General features: G+C 33.4%; 1 protein-coding gene across 2 annotated transcripts in view; it reads right to left on the bottom strand.

Annotated features, from left to right (window-relative positions):
* Positions 1-16099, bottom strand: part of LOC108486171 (GDSL esterase/lipase At5g45920-like) — a 48949-nt gene extending 32850 nt beyond the window's left edge. The window contains exons 1-4 of one of the 2 annotated variants that reach the window (XM_053030023.1): positions 15631-16099; positions 15286-15513; positions 5335-5402; positions 5075-5239 (exon numbers count right to left, since the gene is read on the bottom strand). In XM_053030023.1, the coding sequence (XP_052885983.1) occupies positions 5075-5239; positions 5335-5402; positions 15286-15513; positions 15631-15729 (560 nt within the window). In that variant the 5' untranslated portion in view covers positions 15730-16099. The remainder of the gene's footprint in view (positions 1-5074; positions 5240-5334; positions 5403-15285; positions 15514-15630) is intronic. The other variant, XM_017790057.2, reaches the window with a different exon arrangement.
* Between the last annotated feature and the right edge of the window lie 7176 nt (positions 16100-23275).

The following is a 23275-nucleotide window of genomic DNA, read 5'->3' as shown; positions in this document are numbered from 1 at the left end:
ATAGTTCATTTTGTATAAGGCCATTGAGGATGGCTAATATTAAGTTATATGTTTATGATGTTGTATTTTATGGATGTGCAAGCTTGCATGACTTGGTTGAATAAGTGTGTAATGATTAATTATGGAAAGTAAAGCATGTGAATGGTTGTGTGAAGAACACAGCCTTGGACACGAGAGTATACTCCTATTTTCAAGAAATTTTCTAATGTTTTCCAAAGTTCACAGTTTAGTCTCGGACCACTTCCAAAGTATGTATTAGGCCTCGTAGGCCCATAAAAGGGACAATGTACATGTGTTTAATTCATTTTAAATTGAATGAAATTTTATGGCCCGATTTTATGAAATTGTGTATGTTTAAGTCCGGTAATGCCTCGTATCCTCTCCTGGCCTCGGGTACGGGTAAAGGGTGTGACAGACCGCATGGATGAACAATTTGGTAGATTTTTTGAACTTTTTAAATAATTACATATTAACTTATCTTTTGTTGAAGCTCTTTCGCAGATGTCCATACATGCAAAATTTTTAAAGGAGTTTTTAGCAAATAAAAGAAAGTTTGACGAGCTATCCACTGTAGAACACAATGAGGAGTGTTTAGCCATTCTCCAAAATAAACTGCCCACCAAGCTGAAAGATCTAAGAAGTTTTACTATTCCTTATTTTATTGGTAATTTTAACATTGAAAAAGCATTGTCTTATTTGGGTGCTAATATTAACTATAAAATGCTTAAGCAACTTGGTTTTGGGGAACCAAAACCCACTAGGATGAGTATTCAACTAGCTGACAGATCTGTTAAATATCCTAAGGGTATTATTGAAGATGTAGTTGTTAATGTAGAAAAATACATATTCTATTGATTTTGTTATTCTTGATATGGATGAGGACGTTAAAGTGCCTTTAATTTTAGGTCTACCCTTTTTAACCACTATTAGAGCTATTATTGATGTGGGTAATGGTAAACTTATGCTTAGGGTAGGTGATGATGAGATCAATTTTCAAATTTATGATATCATGCGATTTTCTAGAGAGTAAGATGATTCCTATTATTTTATTGATTTTATTGATCATGCTATTCAATATTCTTTGCATGAAATCGTTCATAAGGACATATTTAAATTGTGTCTTATTCAAGGAGATGAGGTCGATGGAGATAATGTTGTAATAAATGAGATGAGAATTGATCTAGATATTAATAAGTCTCCACTAAGATAGAAAATTTATGAGGCCATTGAGGTAAGTAAAAAACTGAAATTAAAGCCCCCTATTGAAGAACCTCCCATGTTGTAACTGAAACAATTGCCAAATCATTTAGAGTATGCATTCCTTGGAAACAATTCTAAATTACCAATGATTATTGTTTTGGATTTAAAGCCGAATGAGAAAGAAGAGTTACTACAAGTGTTAAAGGAACACAAAAGATTTATAACCTGGAAAATTTTAGATATTAAAGGGATCAGTCCTTCTTTTTGTACCCATAAATTTTAATGGAAGATGAGTATAAGCCATGTTTGCAAGCTCAAAGAAGGTTAAATCCCAACATGAAGGAAGTTGTTAAGACTGAGGTAATTAAACTTCTAGATGCTAGAGCTATTTATCCTATTTCTGATAATACTTGCGTGAGTCCTATGCAGGTTATTCCTAAGAAAGGAGGCATGACTGTCGTGGCTAATGATAAGAATGAGTTGATTCCAACAAGAATAGTCATGAGATGGAGAGTTTGTATTGATTATATAAAGTTGAATGATGCTATAAGGAAAGACCATTTTCTGCAGCCATTTGTGGATCAAATGTTGGAGAGATTATCAAGTCACATAAAATTCTAATTGCTTTGGAGGATCAAGAGAAAACGACATTTACATGTCCATATGGTACGTTTGCTTATCGAAGAATGCCTTTTGGATTATGTAATGCTCCTTCTACTTTTTAGCGTTGCATGTTAGCCATCTTTGATGAACATGTAGAATATATTATGGAGGTATTTATGGATGACTTCTCGGTATTCAGTAATTCTTTTCATCATTGCCTTAATAATTTAAAACGAGTTTTGATGAGATGTGAGGAAAAAATCTTGTGCTTAATTGGGAAAAATGTCACTTCATGGTTGAAGAAGGGAATATTTTGGGCCATAAAATTTTTAATAAAGGGATTGAGGTTGATAAAGCAAAAATTGAAACCATCGAAATTTTACCTCCCCCTAATTCAGTTAAGGCTATTAGAAGTTTCTTAGGACATGTTGGGTTCTATAAAAGATTTATCAAAGATTTTTCTAAAACGGATATGCCGTTAACTAATTTGCTAGAAAAAGATGTGTCATTTAATTTTAGTCAAAAATGTTTAAATGCGTTGAATGTTCTTAAGAAAAAATTAATTAATGCCTCGATTATGATAGCACTTGATTGAAATTTACCTTTTGAACTAATATGTGATGCGAGTGATTTTGTAGTACGTACAGTTCTTGGACAGCGAAGAGACAAGCATTTTCAGCTGATTTATTGTACTAGATAGACTTTGACAGACACACAAGAGAATTACACAACTACCGAAAAAGAATTGCTAGCTGCGGCTTTTGCATTCGATAAATTTAGACCGTATTTAATACTATCTAAAATTGTTGTGTACACTGACCACGCTGCTCTTTGCTACCTTTTGACAAAATTGGATGCAAAACCTTGACTTATGAGGTGGATTTTATTATTCCATGAATTTGATTTGGAAATTAAAGATAAGAAATGGGTTGAAAATCTTGCAGCAGACCACCTCTCAAGGCTCAAGAATCCTTATCTTGAGCACCTTAATGAGAATGAGATAAATGACTTATTTCCAGAAGAACGACTCTTTACGGTAACTGATTCTGAAAGCCCTTGGCTTGTAAATCTCGTGACTTATTTGGTTGCTAACATCTTACCAAAAAGGTTGACTCATCATCAAAAGAAGCGATTCTTTACTAATGTGAAAAAATATTTTTGGGAAGATCCTTTTCTTTTTCGTGTGTGTGCAGAAGAGGTAATTTGAAGGTGTGAAACCAGAAGCGAATAAAATTTTAGACCATTTTCATTCGAGACTGACAGGAGGACATTACAGTAGGATTAGGACAGCACATAAAGCACTTGAATCAAGTTTTTATTGGCCCACGTTGTTCAAAGATGCTAACAGGTATATTGCTTCTTGTGATAGATACCAAGAAACAAGTAATATTTCCAAACGTGATGAAATGCCACAAATTTACATGTTTTCTTGTGAAATTTTTGACATTTAAGGTATTGATTTCATGAGACCATTTCCTATTTTTTATGGTAATAAATACATATTGGTAGCGGTCAATTATGTATCAAAATGGGTTGAAGCTCAAGCTTTACAAACTAATGATGCTGGGGTGGTCATTAGATTTATTAAGAAACTATTTACTTGTTTTGGAACACCTCAAGAAATCATTAGCGATAAGGGTACACAATTCTGTAACACTCAATTTGATAAGATTCTTAAGAAATACGGTGTACATAATAGAACGGCTACCCCTTATCAACCTCAAGCTAGTGGGCAAGTTAAACTGTTGAACCGAGAATTGAAACGCATCCCAAAAAAAACTATAAAAAAATATAGAGACAAATAGGAAGGATTGGGCTTTAAAATTAGATGATGCTTTATGGGCTTATAAGACTACGTATAAAACATCCCTACGAACATCCCCCTACAGACTTGTTCATGGGAAGAGCTGTCACATACCACTAGAACTCGAACATAAAGCATTTTGGGCAATAAAATTTTTGAATTTCGATCCTAAACTTGCAGGTGATAAGAGACTATTGCAACTAAATGATTTTGATGAATGGCAAGCAAATGCTTACGATAGCTCAAAATTATACAAAGAAGCAACTAAAAAATACCACGATGCTCGTTTAAAGCAGCCCAAACAATTCACGGCTTTTATATAATTCAAGGCTCGAATTGTTTTTGGGAAAGCTAAAATCGAGATGGTTAGGTCCTTATATGGTAAAAATTGTTTTTCTCTATAGTTCAATGGAGGTAACACATCCAGAATATGACACATTTAAGGTAAATAGTCATAGACTCAAATCTTATATTGGAGGTGATATCGATAACGAGAGAGAGGAGCTCCAACTCCAAAATCCAAATCAACCGTGAGCGAAAAGGGAAAGTTGATTACTTCTTGTGGTTATACTAACTTTGAAATGTTTTTATTCGCCATTATGAACTAATTTTCTAAATACCTAGGGGAGATGAACCCTATGATGAATTGTCTTTTGATTTATGTTTTACGCAATAAATACTTGAATATTGTTCTCGGCTATGTGTGCTTAATTCTTGATTTAATATTTTTGGATTATTATTTCATATTTAATGTGCTTAATTCAAAAGAGGAATAGACCCTATTTAAGAGTAAAACTAGCATAATTGTGTGGAGTTACATGCAATTCTAGAAATAGGACAATATAAATCTACTGGATTAGAGTCTAATATAATAGGAGAATTTGTAGATCTAGTTAATGTGATAATTGGAGTTTTAATTAGAAATTAATCAACCTAGAGTCAGTTGTTTTTAGTTTTAAAGAGAGATATTAGCATAATTTAGGGATTTCTACAAATCAGGATATTAAATGAATAAATTGTTTAATTCAAATTGATAATGACAGATGCAGTCTAGTTGGCTTCTTTGCTGAGTATTATTTCACTTCTTGGTTATTATTCGATTATTTCTCTGATTTATTCTTTGTTGAGTTCTTATTTAATTAATTTAGTTAATTTTAGTTTAACTCAATCACTTCAATTTGTCGATTAAATAATAGAAAGATAGTAATTGCTAGTACTTTTAGTCTGAGAGCGATATCTTTATTCACCATAACTATACTATTTATCGCTAAGTGCACTTGCCTTTGTTGTATTTTTAGTTGGTTTCATGGACATCGAGAAGCAACCCCTATTTATAATAATAAACTCTCCACAATCTTATATTTTTTAGATGTGGGATTATGTTATTTCAGCAAAATTCATATATATATATATATATGCATGAAAAGTAGGCATCTAAATTATTAAAACCCGAAAAGTGTGAGATACCTAAGAAAAGCATTGCGCCAATCAGGATAGTGCTGCATCCTGGTCCAGAGATCTACCACTGAAATTCCACATTCCCCAGCAGTTTCAACACATGCCTTGGCAAAAGCCCCGGCAGCTTCATTTGTCCTCTCCGGCAAACCCAATGGATTCTCAACGTAAGGATATCTAGGGTTTAACACCAGTTTAAGCATGTATAATAGAGATCATAAGGCGCAATGGAATCTAAAAGGCAAAAGTAAATAGAAAATGTTGGACAATACCTAATGCGTTGAACTTCATCAATTGGAGGAGGTGTAATTAGGAGAATCAAAGTACTTGGCCACCGCTTCTGAGACCACAAAACAGAAGAGCACAGTCTATGAGCAGAACCAGCAAATAATATACATACCATATATATTTATATACTATATATTATATGAAATCCATGATAACCGCTGTATATCCTTATAACTTTGGCCCAGAAGGACGAAAAAGAAAATGTAAATACAAGAGATTATATTAACTGTTCCCACATAAATGATTTGTTGAGCAGCCATATGTTTGATTTAGAAAGCTAATCCGCTAAATAATCCAAGTACCTAGCATTGAAAAAGAAACTAAAAACAAATAGAAAAAGGCTGTAATGCTTGATAAGTAAACTTACCTTCTTTCATAATCATTGAAAGCAAATTAAAATATTCAACTCTGGTAGCTTCCCATCATATAATCCTTTATATCAATGGCCCAACTTTACTTCTCGAGAAGCACAAAAGTGGAACCATAATAACAAAGGGCGTATGAATATTTGTCTCAACATAAACATTCTAGAAATATATGCATGCACACAAGGGACTTCCTTCCAATCCAACTAAGAGAAGGACCACTATAACTGCAACCGTATCTACCCTTAGCCCTTATGCCTATGATATTAAGTAAATATTTAATTTAAAAAAGTTTCCCTAAAGTGATCTTTGGACCTCCAGAAATTATTGCCTTTCTTTGACTGAATAAAGGTACCAATCCTTATAGAAATTTAGACTAGTGTCACGGGTCAGAGTGCAAGGCCCGTGACCATGGCACAAGATGTGCCACATGGAGGTCTATCGATAAGATGGGGATCATTTAGCCCACGAGATCTGGCTCGATTCAAGTAACTGATAGAGAAGCCTGTCAAATTGAAGCCTGGTTGGCCCGATAGCGAAGATATGGCAACTTAGGCAACTATGGTAACTAATCTTCAAAGATAGAGAGAATCATATCTTGTAAGATTAGATAGGATTTGATTTCGCAATATCTTGTAAATCCCTTAAATCATGGGATATGGTTAATCTCATCCGTCGATGTAAATGTATCTTGTCCGTCGGTTTTGGGAGAGCTCAAGTATAAATAGAGAGCCTCCCCCTCACTTGTAGCTCATCCATTGTATTTGAGAATTCTTAAAAGTAATAGAGTTCTGAGAGTATTTACTCAAACACCTTTTGTACGATCTTTTCTGTGGCTTTCTGTTGTTCGTATAAGCTTCTTTTGGCACAAGTTTGCTTCCGCTGTACGAGTTGGTGCCTTGGAGGAGATCTTAAGGAATCCTCATTCGAGTAAAGGCTGACTTGGGCGAGTTTGAACAAGCGAATCGCCTAAGGCCGCACGGATTACGAAACGAAAGGTCTAGCCCCATGACAAGTGGTATCCGAGCTGTTGGTTCGAAGGCACTGTTGGGATGTCGAAAGAAGTCGTTGGGCAGAATGAGCCAATGGAGACCCGAGGAAGGGCCAGGAAAGTAAGTCGATCACGGGACTTGTTGTCGGCTTTGGAGGATCGAGTCGTCACTCTCGAGGAATCCATGGGGGATGTCAAAGAGAAGATTGATGATGTCGGTGATAGTGTTCATGATGGGTTGCAAACTATGCAAGAGCAACTTAAGGAATATGTGTTGGATACTATTGGTTCCTCGGAAATTAAGCTGGCTAGGAAGGATGATGCTCTCGAGGCTATGGTAACAGCGTTGAAGGAGGAGATCAGCGAGCTTAAGGGGGACCTCGAGATGATCAATGAGCTTAAGGGGGAGCTCAAGGTTTTCAAGGCTGGCATAGGTAGTGGGATGTTGGCTTCGATGCCGAAGCAACAAGCAATGGATGTGCCCAAACCGAAAGCGTTTAAAGGGGCAAGGTCCGCAAGTGAGGTGGACAATTTTCTTTGGGCCATGGAGCAATACTTCCATGCGATGGGCATCGAGGATGATGTCACAAAGGTAAACACTGTTGCTATGTATTTTACTGAGGTTGCTTTGTTATGGTGGCGACGTAGGTCCACTGATGTGAAATGTGGTGGGACCGAGATTGGGACTTGGGAGGAGTTCCAAAAGGAGTTTAAGGCACAGTTTTACCCCGAATATGCTGAGAATGAAGCTCGAGCAAAGTTGCGGCGGCTTACTCAACGAGGCACGGTTAGGGAGTATGTGTGGGAGTTCAGTGAACTCATGCTTCAAATTTCAGATTTGAGCGAAAATGAGGCATTTTTCTCTTTTACGGATGGGCTGAAACCATGGGCGAAGCAAGAATTGCAACGTCATGGATTTCAAGAACTAACCAATGCCATGCTGGTGGCAGAGTCCCTAGTGGAACTTGTTTCAAGAAAAGACAGGTTCAAATCTTCCAAGCCCAATGGGAGGGGCAATGGTGGGCACCATGAGTAAGATGAAGAGGGACATAGCTATTATGGCAGCAGTAGTGGCAGCGATGGTGGTAATAGGAAACCACGAAATGGGAAAAGAAGACCCAATAGCCCGAAAGAAAAGAGGGGAAAGTTGAGGTGCTACTTTTGTAATGGACCGCACATGAAGAGGGACTGCCCAAAAGTATCTACGTTTACGGCAATCAAGAAGAGTGATGAGCCGGAAGAGGAAAAGCCGATTGAGAAAAAGGCATCGAGAGTCAATTCGATGATTCTCTTCCCGAAGAAAAGGAATGGTAGGGAAGGGTTGATGTTCGTAGACATCAACATTGCAGGTCGAAATGGGAGTGCTCTGATTGATACGGGAGCATCGGATTTATTCATATCGGAGAAGGCTGCGAAGAAACTTGGTCTCTCAATTAAGAAATTGAATTAGAAGATCAAGACGATAAATTCTGAGGAGGGCCCAACTGTCGGAGTAGTTCGTGAGGTGGAACTACAAATCGGCGAATGGAAGGGCAAGGAAGAATTTGAGGTAATCCAACTAGATGATTACGATTATGTGCTTGGCTTAAACTTTCTTGACAGGATTCAGACGGTTCTGTATCCATGGGCCGATCAAATTCATATTATCACTGGTCCATTATCAAAGATTGTTGTGCCAGTGTATCGAGATATGAAGGTTGGGACAAAGGTTTTGTCGTCAATCCAACTAGTCGAGGATGTTTCGTATGGGAGGAACATTGACTCGATAGAACGGGATGTTACGAAAAGCCATTCGGAAGTGTTAGTGGCGCAAGCGATTGATATGAAGCCTGCAGATTCGACTGTGGAGCCGACACCTATGGGAAAGGTGGGTGGTACATCGGACTTTGAGGGAAAAGAAGCGATGCAGAAACAGTCAGGACGAGTAAATGCTGTGAGTAAGGTACATTGCGAACACTTTGATAGTGTTTTAAATTCTAACTTGTTGGCTTGGCAAGGTCGTAAGGGCCCTTTCAAAGTTTATAAGCAAGGAAGCCGAGGGACTATGGGCAACACGAAGCCAAGGTGTGAGAATCAAGACGGTTCAAAAGGAAACAAGTCAAAATTGGGGCAAGTTACTACGGAGACTTCTTGCCAACGAGATGTACCAACGAGTGCGACGGTTCAACATAAGAGGAGACGGAAGCAGAGGCAAAAAGTCCAGAAGAAGGGACAACCCGATTGGGAAGCGAGTAAGGAGGAAGCCAAGGCAACGAGAGGGATCCATGGTGAATCAAGTCAGTGCCATTCGAAAGTCGCAACGAGGACGTTGCGAGAATGGGTTGGGGAGAATGTCACGGGTCAGAGTGCAAGGCCCGTGACCATGGCACAAGATGCGCCCCAAGGAGGTCTGTCGATAAGATGGGGATCATTTAGCCCACGAGAGCTGGCCCGATTCAAGAAACTGATAAAGAAGCCTATCAAATTAAAGCCTGGTTGGCCCGATAGCGAAGATATGACAACTTAGGCAACTATGGTAACTAATCTTCAAAGATAGAGAGAATCATATCTTGTAAGATTAGATAGGATTTGATTTGGCAATATCTTATAAATCTCTTAAATCATGGGATATGGTTAATCTCATCCGTCGATGTAAATGTATCTTGTCCGTCGGTTTTGGGAGAGCTCAAGTATAAATAGAGAGCCTCCCCTCACTTGTAGATCATCCATTGTATTTGAGAATTCTTAAAAGTAATAGAGTTCTGAGAGCATTTACTCAAACACCTTGTGTGCGATCTTTTCTGTGGCTTTCTGTTGTTCTTATAAGCTTCTTTTGGCACAAGTTTGCTTCCGCTGTACGAGTTGGTGCCTTGGAGGAGTTCTTAAGGAATCCTCATTCGAGTAAAGGCTGACTTAGGCGAGTTTGAACGAGCGAATCGCCTAAGGCCGTACGGATTGCGAGACGAAAGGTCTAGCCCCGTGACACTAGTAGCTGGGTATAGCCTATAGGCAGTAATTGAAAAGGAAATTAAACAAGGGATATTCATAATAGCCAAGTGGCGAACAAGAATAGCGACAACTGGGCCTTACCCACCCACACTTCATCCCTTGCTTTTTGGATATTCGGAGATCCACTTTCCCAACCAAAATGCTTGAGGCTGATCATGCTTTCTACCAAATATAATAAAGGGTGACATATGCCATGTGCGTTCCCAATATTAAAATCATATAAAGGAGAAGAAATATTCCATAGTATTTAGATTTCACAAAGTTAAAAGGGTGATGTATAAGTTTACGATAATATATAAAAAATTGAAATATATATCATCCCTTCTACCTTACCTATAGGGTTTTTAAATAATTTAAAAATAAAACACACACAAGAAAACAAAGAGTAGCACAATCCCACCGCCCAAATTCCAATCCTAGCTTGAAAATTCAGTAAACTAATATGATCAATATAATTTATGAACAGAAATTTTGTTTATGATATTTTTTCACGTATACTATCACTTTCTTTAAAGTAATCGATCGAGTTTTAATTTAGTTAGTATTGTTACAATTACAATAAAAAGAACACGGATTTAAACACATAAATCTAGGCACGTTTAAACATATTTTTCTCCAATTTAAAGATTAAGGGTTTTGATAGAAATAAGCATTATATATAAAAAAATCATTTTCAAGTAAAAAATTGCATATTTTGATAAATAAATTTATGAATTGTAATATAATTTTTATTATTACTAGATGAGGTTACTTTTAAAATAAAATAAAATTCATGAGTGAGTTAAAATATTACCCACATCTCATCTATTTATTTATTTTTCTATCATTTTTAAATAATTATTTGATGAGATTTTTAAAATTTCATTAAAGATGTATAAAATAATTATCTTATATTTTGTGGAACTTGTTAATTTATATATCTGTTTACCTAAATATATATATAAAGCAATTATCATATTATAAATAAAAGGAGACACTACAACAATTAAGATTTTTAGTATTGATATAGTTGTGGCAATAAAGATTTTCATCACAAATAGTTGATTATTTGTGACACTAGTAAAATGAATAATTGTGAGTCATTAATATTTGATTACTATTATAACAATAATTGTGACGATTTAAATTATGTCACAAGTAAAATTGTCTCTATAAGTGTATAATTATTACCAAATATGTTGCTTACTATCAAATCATCACTTAAGAAATGTTAAATATTGGCGTGAAGTTCTATTTCCCAAGAAATAGTGTAATAGTGAGAAATATAATACTACTACTGTTCACCATTCTTGTGATGATAAAATTTTTCGTTGCGATAAAGTTTACTTTTTATAATGATGTAATTGTCATAATATAAATTTATATCACAAATAAATAGCCACTACAAGTGTAAAATTGTTACCAAATTCATTGGTCACTATCAATTTGTCACTAATGAAATGTTAAATATTAGCATGAAGTTTTCTCCTCAAGAAATTATATAATAGTGACAACATATATATTGTCACTATTATTAATATTTAATTACTTCACAAGTAAATCATAACTATAAGTGTATAATTATTACTAAATACATTGTAATAGTAATAACATATCTAGTAATCACTATTATTATTAATTATTATTATAATGATAATTTTTCACTATAATTTTATTTTCTATAATGATGTAATTATGATTGTTTAAATTACTTCACAAGTAAATCCCTACCATAAGTTTATACTTATGACCAAATCTATTTGTCAATACCAATTTGTCACTAATAAAATGTTCAAATTGCGTCCAAATTTTTTTTTCCTCGAGAAATGATGTAATAGTGACATCATATAAAATCACTATTATTAATTATTATTGTGGCCATACAAATTGCCTTCCAGTTTTTTTTTTTGTTGAGAATTGATGTAATAGTGATAACATATCATGTCACTATTATTAATTATTATTGCCACCATACAAATTTTTTCATTATAAAAAAATGCTAATATTAATACACAACCTATTTCATCATTTGTATCTATGTCATTATTTAAACTCTTGATTGAGTTAAAGTCACGAGTCGACTAGATATCAATTCGGTTTAAAAAATTATTAAACTGCCCTTACATATTTGAAATAAGTTATATTATTACTAGGGTATTTTTCTTCTTTTGCTTTTTTAATGAAACCAAGAGATTTGAACCCATGTTATTAACATGCATAAAATCTGAACTTTGCATATGATTCATTTGTTACCTAGGTTGGTGTCACAAGTCAATTTAACACCAACTTAAGATTAATGAGAATTTGTTTTTAAATAAATTACCACTTTACCTATGATTCAATTGTTAAATAAACATTTTATAACTCTAATTTTAATGTTGAATTTTTCTTTCACCAACATGATAACATCTTGATAATATGTTAAAGGTTAAGATATGTCATAAGTTCACGTAATCTTCACAAATTTGGAATTTAACCATAGTACTTTTATTTTTAAGAAATTAGTCCCTCTATTTTTCAATTTTCAAAATTTAGGTATTGTTGTTAGTGCAACTTCTTTTTGTTAAATTTATTAATGGGAAACTTTGAAATGGAAACAAAAATTACTTGGTAGTCATGTAACTAAAAAAAAAACCATGTAATGTACTTAATTTTAACAAAATAATTTTAACATTGTTAACCATTGAACTTGAAATTTAAAATCTAAAAAGTAGGTCTAAATTTTAAAAAAAAATTGTAAAGACTAAATTCTAAATTTTTGAAGAGTACAAGGACTTATGAAATATTTTAATGCTTTCTAACATGATGACATTTTAACATGCTATAGAAAAATAACTATACAAGTTAGAAAGCAATTGGATTGCATTTAATATTCTTAATCTCCTGTATTTATCTTTTTTTAGTAAATGTATTTACCTATTTAATTTTTCACTCCCAATTTAAACTAATTTTCTTTTATTTTAATTTCATACATTTTGCATATCGTCATGATTATTATTAGTTTCAAATTATATGTTTTATTATTTATTGGATGTTATTTTTAAAACCACACATATGTTCTAAATATGTGGTTTCCACACACCTACGAATTTGATAACAAATGGGGATAGTTGTCGATTGAGTCTTAACTCGATTGGTATGGATATTGTTGGCAATGTAAGAGGACGTGTGTTCGAGTGCGTTAAAACGCATTATTCTTCTATTTATGGATTAGGGAAGGGTTACAAATAATTTTAAGTATTGTATAAAAATAGATAATAATCAAAATATATAATGAGATTATTAAAAAAAAATTATGCTGTTATTAAAAAAATGAAATGAAAGTGAGGGGTTTAAAATATCTTCGAACGGAGTGTGGGCAGTTTGAAAGAAATACTAGCTTTGAGCCATCTTTATTGATATTTCAAATTGTAAGTTGTCATTTTTTTTTCTATATCGTGGATTGATTATTTGAAAATAAAATATTTAATTATTTCATGTTTTTCTTATAGTATTTTGTTATTTTCCATGATTTTATTTAAACGGTTTAAATCTTATATATATTTTTATGTTTGCATTGAGGTTTTCTTTTCCTTTCTTCTTTTAAGATTTAATGAAATAATAGCTTAATAATATGTAAAAAGTTAAAAGTTCATGGCGTTTGGAAGAACTTGCCCAGCTTTCACACTAATTTTTTGTTATTTTTCTCTTGGGTTAATTTTAAGCTTTTGTGGTAATTCTGTTTCAATCCTTCAATATTTTACCATTTTAGTGAAGTTGAATTTCTGTTATCTGTTAATGCCATCATAACATAGTCATTTAATTTTATGTTATTTATCTGGTTTCAACTCTTATTGATTAGTATAGTAATTAATATTATATTTTTCAATAAATTTCTTTGTAGAATCCATGATTCAAAGATTAAATAATTTTAAAAATAATAATAAATGGTTTTTAAGTCTTTGAGGTGCCACAGATTAAATAAATTTAAAATATAAATTTCGTTTGGTTTTTAATAAGTCTTCGGGGTGTCACGGATTTGATATCTCTATATGATTGCTTCTATTTTCGGTTCTCTATTCTGCTTATAAGGGTGGGGGATTCAAGTAGGCGATAAGGCAGTCGATATAACCAACGAGGGTGGGCAAATGACATGATTGAATTAGGGATGTAGGCAGGCAGCAGGGGTTGGTGGCAAATTGATATTCAGGCATGGCACAAGTGGTTCAATGTTGTGTGTCAATTTTTAATTTTTTTTCCCTTTTGTAATTTTATTTTATTATTTATGAATATACAATAAAAATTCAGAAGCTAAATTTCTTTCTTTTTTGTGAATAGAAGCCCAATTTAAAATTTAGATCTAAAGGCTTAAATTAAAAATTAAAGTTTAATATCCTAATTATGCTTTAAAGTCCAAAGGTCTAACATGCCTTAAAGTTCAAAATCAAACTAGGCGTAACAAGGTCTAAAAACAAAGATTTAAATAGACCAAAATAAGTCAAAATCAAGGGTTAGTACAAATTCCTTTCTATACTTTGAAACCTATTTTTTAAGGCTTTATCATAAAATGTTGATTTAATTTCGAACTAAATTTGATTATTATATAATTTATGAGATATTATTTTAATACATGTTAAAGAAGAGGCCTTTGCCACTAATAAAATAACATGAGCAAGGGCGAAGCCGGGGTGGTTGGCTGGCGTGGGTCCCAGCCTCTCCTAAAATATAAAATTTTTTTAGGTCTTTAAATTTTTTAAAAATTTAAATTAATAAAGATAAAATTCCACTTTGACCCTTTAAAATTATAAAATTTAATTTAATCATTTATAAATTATAAAGATATAAACTATAAAAATTAAAATTTCATCCGGTCTCTTTAAAAAATTTTCTAACTTTGCCCTAAACATGAGTGACAACAATTTTTTAATAATTATTCGTAGCAGTATTCTCACAAGAATATTAGTTATTGTGACAACTTTTGTGGAAAAAATTATTTTAAAATAAAAATAATTTCTACAATAGAAATAATTATTATAACAATTTAATTTTATCACAATTGCTTATGATATTAACGTAAAAACTTTGGTCACAAACAAATTTAATAATTATGACCATTTAATTTGTCATAATTACTTACCATTTTAGTGTACAAAATTCAGTCACAAAAGTTGAATAATTAAAAGCATTTAATTTTGTTACAATTGCTTACAATATTATTTTCAACATTTTAGTTACAAAAATTTAATAATTTTGATGATTCAATTTTGTTTTAGTATCAAAACTTTAGTAAAAAATTGATTACCTATGACCATTTATTTTTATACAATTGCTTAAAATTTGTGTCAAAAATTTGATCACAAAAATATTGAATAATTGTGATGATTTCGTATCAGTTGTCACAAATATAATAGTGATGGAGATATTTACGATGACAAGCGAAGATTTTAATTCTAATTACTATAGATAATAGGGACTAAATTTTATAATTTTAGTGAATATTATTTTAATATTTTTCTCCACTAAAATATTATTTCGGATTAATTATACCCAAGGAGACTGTTCAGATTTTATGGATAAGTGTTAGCAAATTTTATAGTAGTGTAGATTAAAGAGGTGAAGGACGGAAGCTTGACCTTGAGAGAGGCGACGATAGAGTGGAGATTCCGCTTGTACTCATCAAGTGGCACGTGTTGGAAAGCACCGTATCTATCGGGAAGGCAAGCGTCGTTAGCTCCAAAGAACACCGTTACTGCAACTGGCGCCGCCGCACCAGAGCTTTCCGCCTCTGGAAATACCCTATCAACTACCTTCAACGCCCATCTTGTATTGTATCCACTGTACCCTCTCAGCACCACATCTACCTGTAAATATTAAACCACCAAACCCACTTTCAAAATCTCTTTAATACCATAGAAATAAAACAACACAAACACTGCCCACTCAAAAAAAAAGAAAAAAAGAAAAGAAACTATATGTACCGTGCGAGAGAAATGGTTGGCAAGAGAAGCGCCCCAACCGCCATCACCGAAAGACTCCTCCGTGATAGAGTCTCCAAACAGATAGATCTTTGGCCTCATGTTTACAAACAAAGGGCTAAGGAGGAGCTTATCAGTAACTATGAATTGCCTTGTGTTTGTCACAGAAAAGATGGGTATTATTAAATGCTCGCCAACTTATTTGCACCCTAAAAGGAGAGAGGAAATACAGACAAGAAGTCAAGGTTAAAGAAAGGACGGTTTTGGTCGGATTTTTTTTGGCTTTTTGGCTCTTTCTTTTTTTCCCTTCAAATCTAACCAATGACTAGAGGAATATTTAAACAGTAAACTATAGCTTTTGTTGGAACCAACGATGAGATTTGCCATGGTTGGGAATTGATATGACTGAGTGGGTTTTAGACTTTTACATTAAATTCTATCAGAGGAACTGTGATATGTTTATGGGGGGGACTTCTAATAAATAATTAGAATGGAAAACATAGTATAGTTAATTCAAAACAAAGTAATAGATAATGATGAATAAGTAAACTCCTAAGTGTAGGTTATTAAGTTACATGTTTCTAGAATTGCAAACCTTTAGAAAATAAAATATTAATTAATTTGTTAAATTATAAATTCATTTTAAATTAATGTGTCTAATGTTTAAGCGCTTCAATATCTTTTTACTATCATTTAACATTAATATAAATATAATATTTAATATAAATATGATTTTAATTATTTTTATTATATATACACTTAATTTAATGTCTTTAATGGTTATTTTCTACTTTTATCTCATTGTCACCACTATGATGTAACCCAAATACACATCACACTATAATTTTTAATCTCATTGCGACAATACTCAATTTTAATGCAATAGTAACTAATTTTCTAATTTTAATCTCATCAAAGTCAATCTCATTTCCCATAAAAAAGAAACATTGGGATCAAGATCCAAAATTTGCTTTATGTAGTGATCTTTATCGAGGTGGAGTGTATGTAAAACATTGATTGTTGGATTGACAAAATATATAAAATATATATAATTGAATTATGACTACTAAAATTTTAATTTGTTATAATTCGGGATTTTTATCAAAATAATATAAAAATTAATTACGAAAATGATATAGGGTGTGATTATTGATGAAAATTGGGTGTTTTTTACAGTGCCATTGGGTGCCACCAACTTGTCAAGCGCACCACCCTAAACTCTCCCCCAATGATCAATCAATCATTCTGTTCAAAAAAATATTTTTTAAGTGTCGCCTGATACATTGACAACATCGGTTTGGAATTAAAAAACTTATGTATTTTCTCCTAAATACAGTACAAATAATATATGGGTATGAAAAATACTTTTCTTTTGTGGTGCCACTTGACATAATAGCAACATCGGTTTGAAATTTTAAAAGATGGTTGTTGTAAGAAAACATAAGGATGGGAGGGTAAGCTGTGACCAATTGGTCATTGACCGCCTCCCAACATGTAAATGTCAATAGTGTGAGTATTGCTACAAATATTGGACATGTGTAATTAGAGATCAAATGATTTATAATTAAGTTCCAGCGTTTTTCTAATTAATTATACACTCATTTAGTCATGAAGTCATTCCACTATAGTATCGTGACTAAGCTCTCCCTAACGACATACAATTACCAAAGCAACTACTCAATGCTCATCCAATGACATTGTCGTAACTGCGTTACCCTCATAGGATATTCTTGATCTTGCCGAGATAATACCTGTTCTCCCAATATGATCATATTTTATCTCATGGTAACCATTACATCTTCTTTCATGAAAAGTCAATTACTATTGAATAGTAATTAAGTTATTCATTACAAAGACGAAATATCTATGACCATGTTTACTTTTCATAAACAATGTAATGCCAATGAGAGGATATCATTTGCCAATGTTTCGAGCCATGAATTCCACTATTGTGAATGATGCTACATACTACAGAAGTCTTACACCTAACGCACCAACTTTCGGTTCCTTATCTTGTAACACCCCTTACCCGTATTCAACGCCAGAATAGGATACGAGGCATTACCGGACTTACATCGCAAGCAACCATACAATTTCGAGTCACAAATTTTTGACCAAATTAAAACCATTCGCATTCAATCATAAAGTCCTAATACGAGCCTACGAGACCCAAAACATGCTTTGGATGTGGTTCAGGACTAAATCGACAACTCGAGAAATTTTTATAAAACTTAGAAAATATTTTCTATGAATAGGGGTCACACACCGGTGTGGTTTGGGACACGCTCGTGTGGGCAAGCCGTGTGGTCACACACACCCGTGTCACTAACCTGTATAACTCACTGTTTTACAAAGCATGAACAAATTGAGGTCACACAGCCAAATCATACGTCCATGTGCTAGGCCCTGTGGTTAATTAAATTTTCATAAAATAGGTGCAGACTTCACACGATTGAAACACACGCCCATGCTTGAGGCTGTGTCCCTCACACGGCTGAGACACACGCCGGTGTTTCTACTTATGTGCTCAATTCTAAGCACTCTATTTCTCAAAATTAAGGTGCAGGAGACACTTGACTGAAGCACATGCCCATGGGGTAAGCCGTGTGTCACACATGACCTAGATACACGCCTGTGTGCCTACCTGTGTGGACAAAATAAAAGCTATTTACCAAGCCATTTGTCACCCTTATTTACTCCTACATATGCACAAGCTCAAGGCATAATTCATAGCACACTTGGTCAACCAATACATCAACAAACAAGGCTAATTCATGTCATTCCATTATCCACACTCAACATATTTACAACGTCATATTTTACTAAACCAAATCACATGCTACAAGTTTCAACATGGCTACCAATAACATGTATAATTTTACTTAGTTTTCCTAGCATACCAATGAGCCAACCTTAACCATTCAACAACAAACCCATTAAGCCACATTCAACCATTTATCTGGCATTTACAAACCACATCACACAAGAGATAGTTGCACACGTATGTGTATACATACATATATATATATATATATATATATATATATATATATAAGCTTACAACAAATTCAACCAAAATAAGCCAAGTTACATGGCCAAACACCACATCAAGCCCTTAACAATTTCAAGCCAATACATTTGGCCAAATCATAATGACACATATAACAAAATGACTAAGTCTTTGTACATGCCATATTCTCAAAATGTTTAAAATCATCGGTACCCAAAGTAATAGTTCGATAATGTGATACGATCTTTGACGATCTCCAATCCGAGCTAGCTTGGTGACACTATAAAACATGGAAAATAAAACGGAGTAAGCTATATAGCTTAGTAAGCTCGTATGAAAGAAATAAGCTAACCTTACCATACATTAATGTGCAAGTAATTTAACATAAGATAATGCAATTTACCAAAATCTCATGATCATAATTCACTTCCATCACAACTTACCTTGACATCGTCATTCCACAAATTAATAATCACAAGCTTTAAATACATACCTGTACCATCTCGTAATAATTCATACTTGGTCTCATCATTGTTACACCCAATGAACCACTCAGAATAATAAATTCAGATACTCGAGAAACCCTGCACACAAGGGGTCACATATGTAGCCATTGCTACGTCTATCTCATAACACATAAATGTTCACTCTCGAGCCATTAACGGGTCTTCTCACACAAGCTGTCAGTTAAGACGTAGCTACTCGGTGTTGCTCACACAAGCTGTCAAGTAACCGTAACATATGTCGGTATACTTAGCCACCAGTAGGACGTACAGGACTAGCACACAGATCACATAACATAAACCCCTAGTGACATGTCACTTGTATCCTAATCTATTCCTAAGGTTCGTTTGGGATTTCTTACTTGCCAAATCATCATCAAATGTGTCCGTAAGGTCGATTACACAATTCATGCATAAATTAAACATTTCAACACATTTAAAGTAAAGCTTATTTAATATACGAACTTACCTTGGTTACAAAAACAACCAAAAGGATCTATTCGTCGGTTACTTTGTTTTTCCCCCGATCTAGACCTAAACTTCATTTTTCTTGATCTATAATACCATATTTAACTTATTTAATCATCACATTATTCAATTCAGCCCAAAAACACATTATGAAAAAATTTACATTTTTGCCCCTAACTTTTCAACATTTTACTATTTAGTCCCTAGGCTCGTAAAATAAATTTCATTCAATTTCATTACAACCCAAGCCTAGCCAATTGTTATTTGCACTCATAAAAGCCCGCATTTTTCATTTATTTACACTTTTTTATACATTTTATAGACTTTTACAAATAAGTCTCTATTTGACTTTTTTACCGAAAATCACTTTGTAAACATTGTTTAACTAACAACGAACATGCATTTTCTACCATCAAACATCAAAATACATGCACATCCAACATGTGTAAAATTTTATACTTTAACTTTCTTTCAAATTAGTCCTTGAAATAGCTAAATCAAGTTACAACGATCTCAAAAATATAAAAATCATTAAGAACAGGGCAAGAACGAACTTACAATCGAGATTGGAAGCTTGGCCAAAACCCTAGCTATGGTCTCCCCCAAAATTTCGGCTATAAAGGACTAAATTGAAGAAGATGACATCTTTTATTTAGTTATTTTGGCTTTATTTACCAAATTACCTATTTATCCCTCACTTAAACTTTGAAATTTTACCTATTCCATATCTATTTTTGTCTATCCTAAAGAATAATGGTCTAATTACCATTTAAGGACCTCTAATTTAGAATTTCATAAAAAGTTACTACCTTTAGCCTATAGAACTCAAATTTTGCACCTATTGCAATTTACTCCTTCTAGTCAAATTGAGTACTCGATCGATAAAATTTCTTAACGGAATTTTCACATAATTATTCTATCAAGCTGTAGACCTTAAAGAAATAGTAAAACAAATATTTCTACTTTGGGTTTGTGGTCCCGAATTCACTGTTTCGATTTGACTTAAAAACGGGCTGTTACATATCTATTTGAACTCAGGCTTTGACTTACATCAATGTGTACGAATCATCCATACATAGTCTGCCATCCGCTTAGGATTTAGTTATGCCACATAATGAACATCACAAGTAAATAAATCCATAAACGGTTTCAGGATCATTCTTCTTAGGTCCTATCTGATGTACTATTAATCTAATCAGCCACATCTATGTCTCTATCCTCTAAGAGTCATCCGCTCTGATGCCCAAGATAAAACATCTCCCTAATTGGAATTGATAGATGACATATTAGCCTTTCAATCAGTTTGTTCATGTTCGATTAGACTAAGGACATGTTTAAGTTCATCTACTAATATAAATTGTCTTTCTATATTATGATCCGACTACATAATACCGCTTAATATTAGTTAAACATTAGACAACCAGCGAGCAACATATATTCCATTTTACTTTGGATTGAAAAATAATGTGAGGACAATATACAAAGTATTAATGTAAATTATGAATAATTTTATTAATCAGTCTGTTCAAAATATTACAATTGTACTTGGACAAAAATACTACACTTAGGGCACTTATAACAACCCGTTTTCAGTGGTGTCAGAAACATTGATTTCAGGACCACAATTCTAACCAATGAGTCAGTAATTATTATATATTTAATACTTATAAGGTCATTATAGCATCATATTAAAAATTGGTTAGAAAATTTTAACGTTTAGATAGTCAATTAGTAAAAAGGACTAAATCATAAAAGTTACAAAAGTTAATCGCTATTAGTTTATATGTACCTAATTGTTTAAAAGCTTGAAATATCTAATTTGATGCATATGGATTACTATTAACATTTCCAAAATTTCCCTAAAGTTTTACACTTTTTTTAATTTTGTCCTTAAAATCGAAACAAGCTTAATTTCACAATTAATCCCTAACATTAGTGTCGAATTCATTTCCATCCTTAATCATCCTTTTAATACTAAAATTTTACAAGAAAGCCATGCCAAATTTAACATACTTTCATTTTAGTCCTTAAACTTAAAAATTATACAAAATCACTTTACAATATAGTCCAAGTTCATCTTCAAGCTTCAAGCTAAACCATTATCAAATAAAAAAGCTTCAAGAAAATTAATGACAAGTTTTCAAAACTTTAACAAAATTTCAAAATAGTCCCTGGGTTAGATGAATTAATCTACAGCGATCTCAAAAACATAAAAATGACTAAAAACGAAATCAAAATTGACTTACATGCTAATCTCAAGCTTGGACGAAGCTTCATTAGGTTATAACAATGGTGTTCGGTTGGAAATAGAAAGAAAATGGAGAAAATGATATTGGTTTCTTATGTTTTATTATTATTGATTCATTAACCTTATTTTAATATAATTTTTTTTTAAAATAAAACTTAATTAACTTAGCCTAAAACCAGCCACTAACATCAAGAATGGCTAAATTTTCATTTATATCCATTCAATCATGTTTTCCAACCCATTTGGCCTATAATAACTAATAGCAATTAACTTTTGCAGCTTTTACGATTTAGTCAATTTTTCTTAATTAAGTATCCAAACGTCAAAATTAATGGACCAAACTTTAACACGACATTGTAATGACCTCATAAATATTAATTAATTAATATTTATGGACTCACACGTTGAAATTATTGTCCTGAAACCATTGTTTCCAACACCACTAAAAAATAGTCTATTACAACTCTTATCCTTTAGAAAGTTTTGTCCTTAAATTTTTACCTGAGAATGGGTTCGGATTGTAACACCCCTTACCCATATCCGAGACCGGGACTAGGTACGAGGCATTTTTTAAAAATACGGGTTATCAATTTCATTCCAATCAAACAAAATCATATTGTCTCTATTATGGACCTACGAGGTCCAAAACAAACATTAAAGCGATCGGGACAAAACCGAGAACTCAAGAAAATTTTAGAAAAATTTCTAGGTTTAAACCTCACACGCCCGTGTAGAGCAAATGCACACGCCCGTGTCCCTTACCCGTGTTGAATTATTTGAATTTATTTTTCATTTCGAACTTACAGGGGTTTTCACACGGCTGAGTACACGTCCGTGTCCTTAGCCCGTGTCCCTCACACGGCCTAGACACGCCCCTGTCATCGCCCATGTCCAAAAACCTGGACATTTTGTTTATGATGTCATCATCCATCTAGGGCCACACGGCCAAGGCACAAGCCCATGTGCTAGGCCGTATCCTCTACATGGTTGAGACACACGGTCGTGTCTCTGCCCGTGTGTTTACTACCATACATACTGACCTAAAATTTAGGTGTAGGGGACACATGACCGTACAACATGCTCATGGGGACTGACCATGTGTCACACACGGCCCAGACACATGCTCGTGTGTCTACCCGTGTGGACCTTTTTGTAGGCTATTTTCCAAGCCAATGGTCACCCTTAACTTCCATGCACATTTATAAACTTCAATGGTATTTAACATGGTCGAAATATGTCCATAACCCATCTTGGCATAGTTAAATGCATGTTAGCCTCATCTCATTGGTTTAGCACATGCTATGTTATCCTTTTTATATTAAGGATTACCACTTCAATAATCACATTTTATACTTGGCTCATTTTATGACTCATTACCAATTATGACCTAAACATCTCCAAGTGATTTGGCCACATTTC

The sequence above is a fragment of the Gossypium arboreum genome, chromosome 6, assembly GCF_025698485.1.
Source record: "Gossypium arboreum isolate Shixiya-1 chromosome 6, ASM2569848v2, whole genome shotgun sequence".
NCBI classification, from domain to species: Eukaryota; Viridiplantae; Streptophyta; class Magnoliopsida; order Malvales; family Malvaceae; genus Gossypium; species Gossypium arboreum.
Note: the sequence above shows the minus strand (reverse complement) of the source record. Positions and strands in the feature narration are given on the sequence as shown.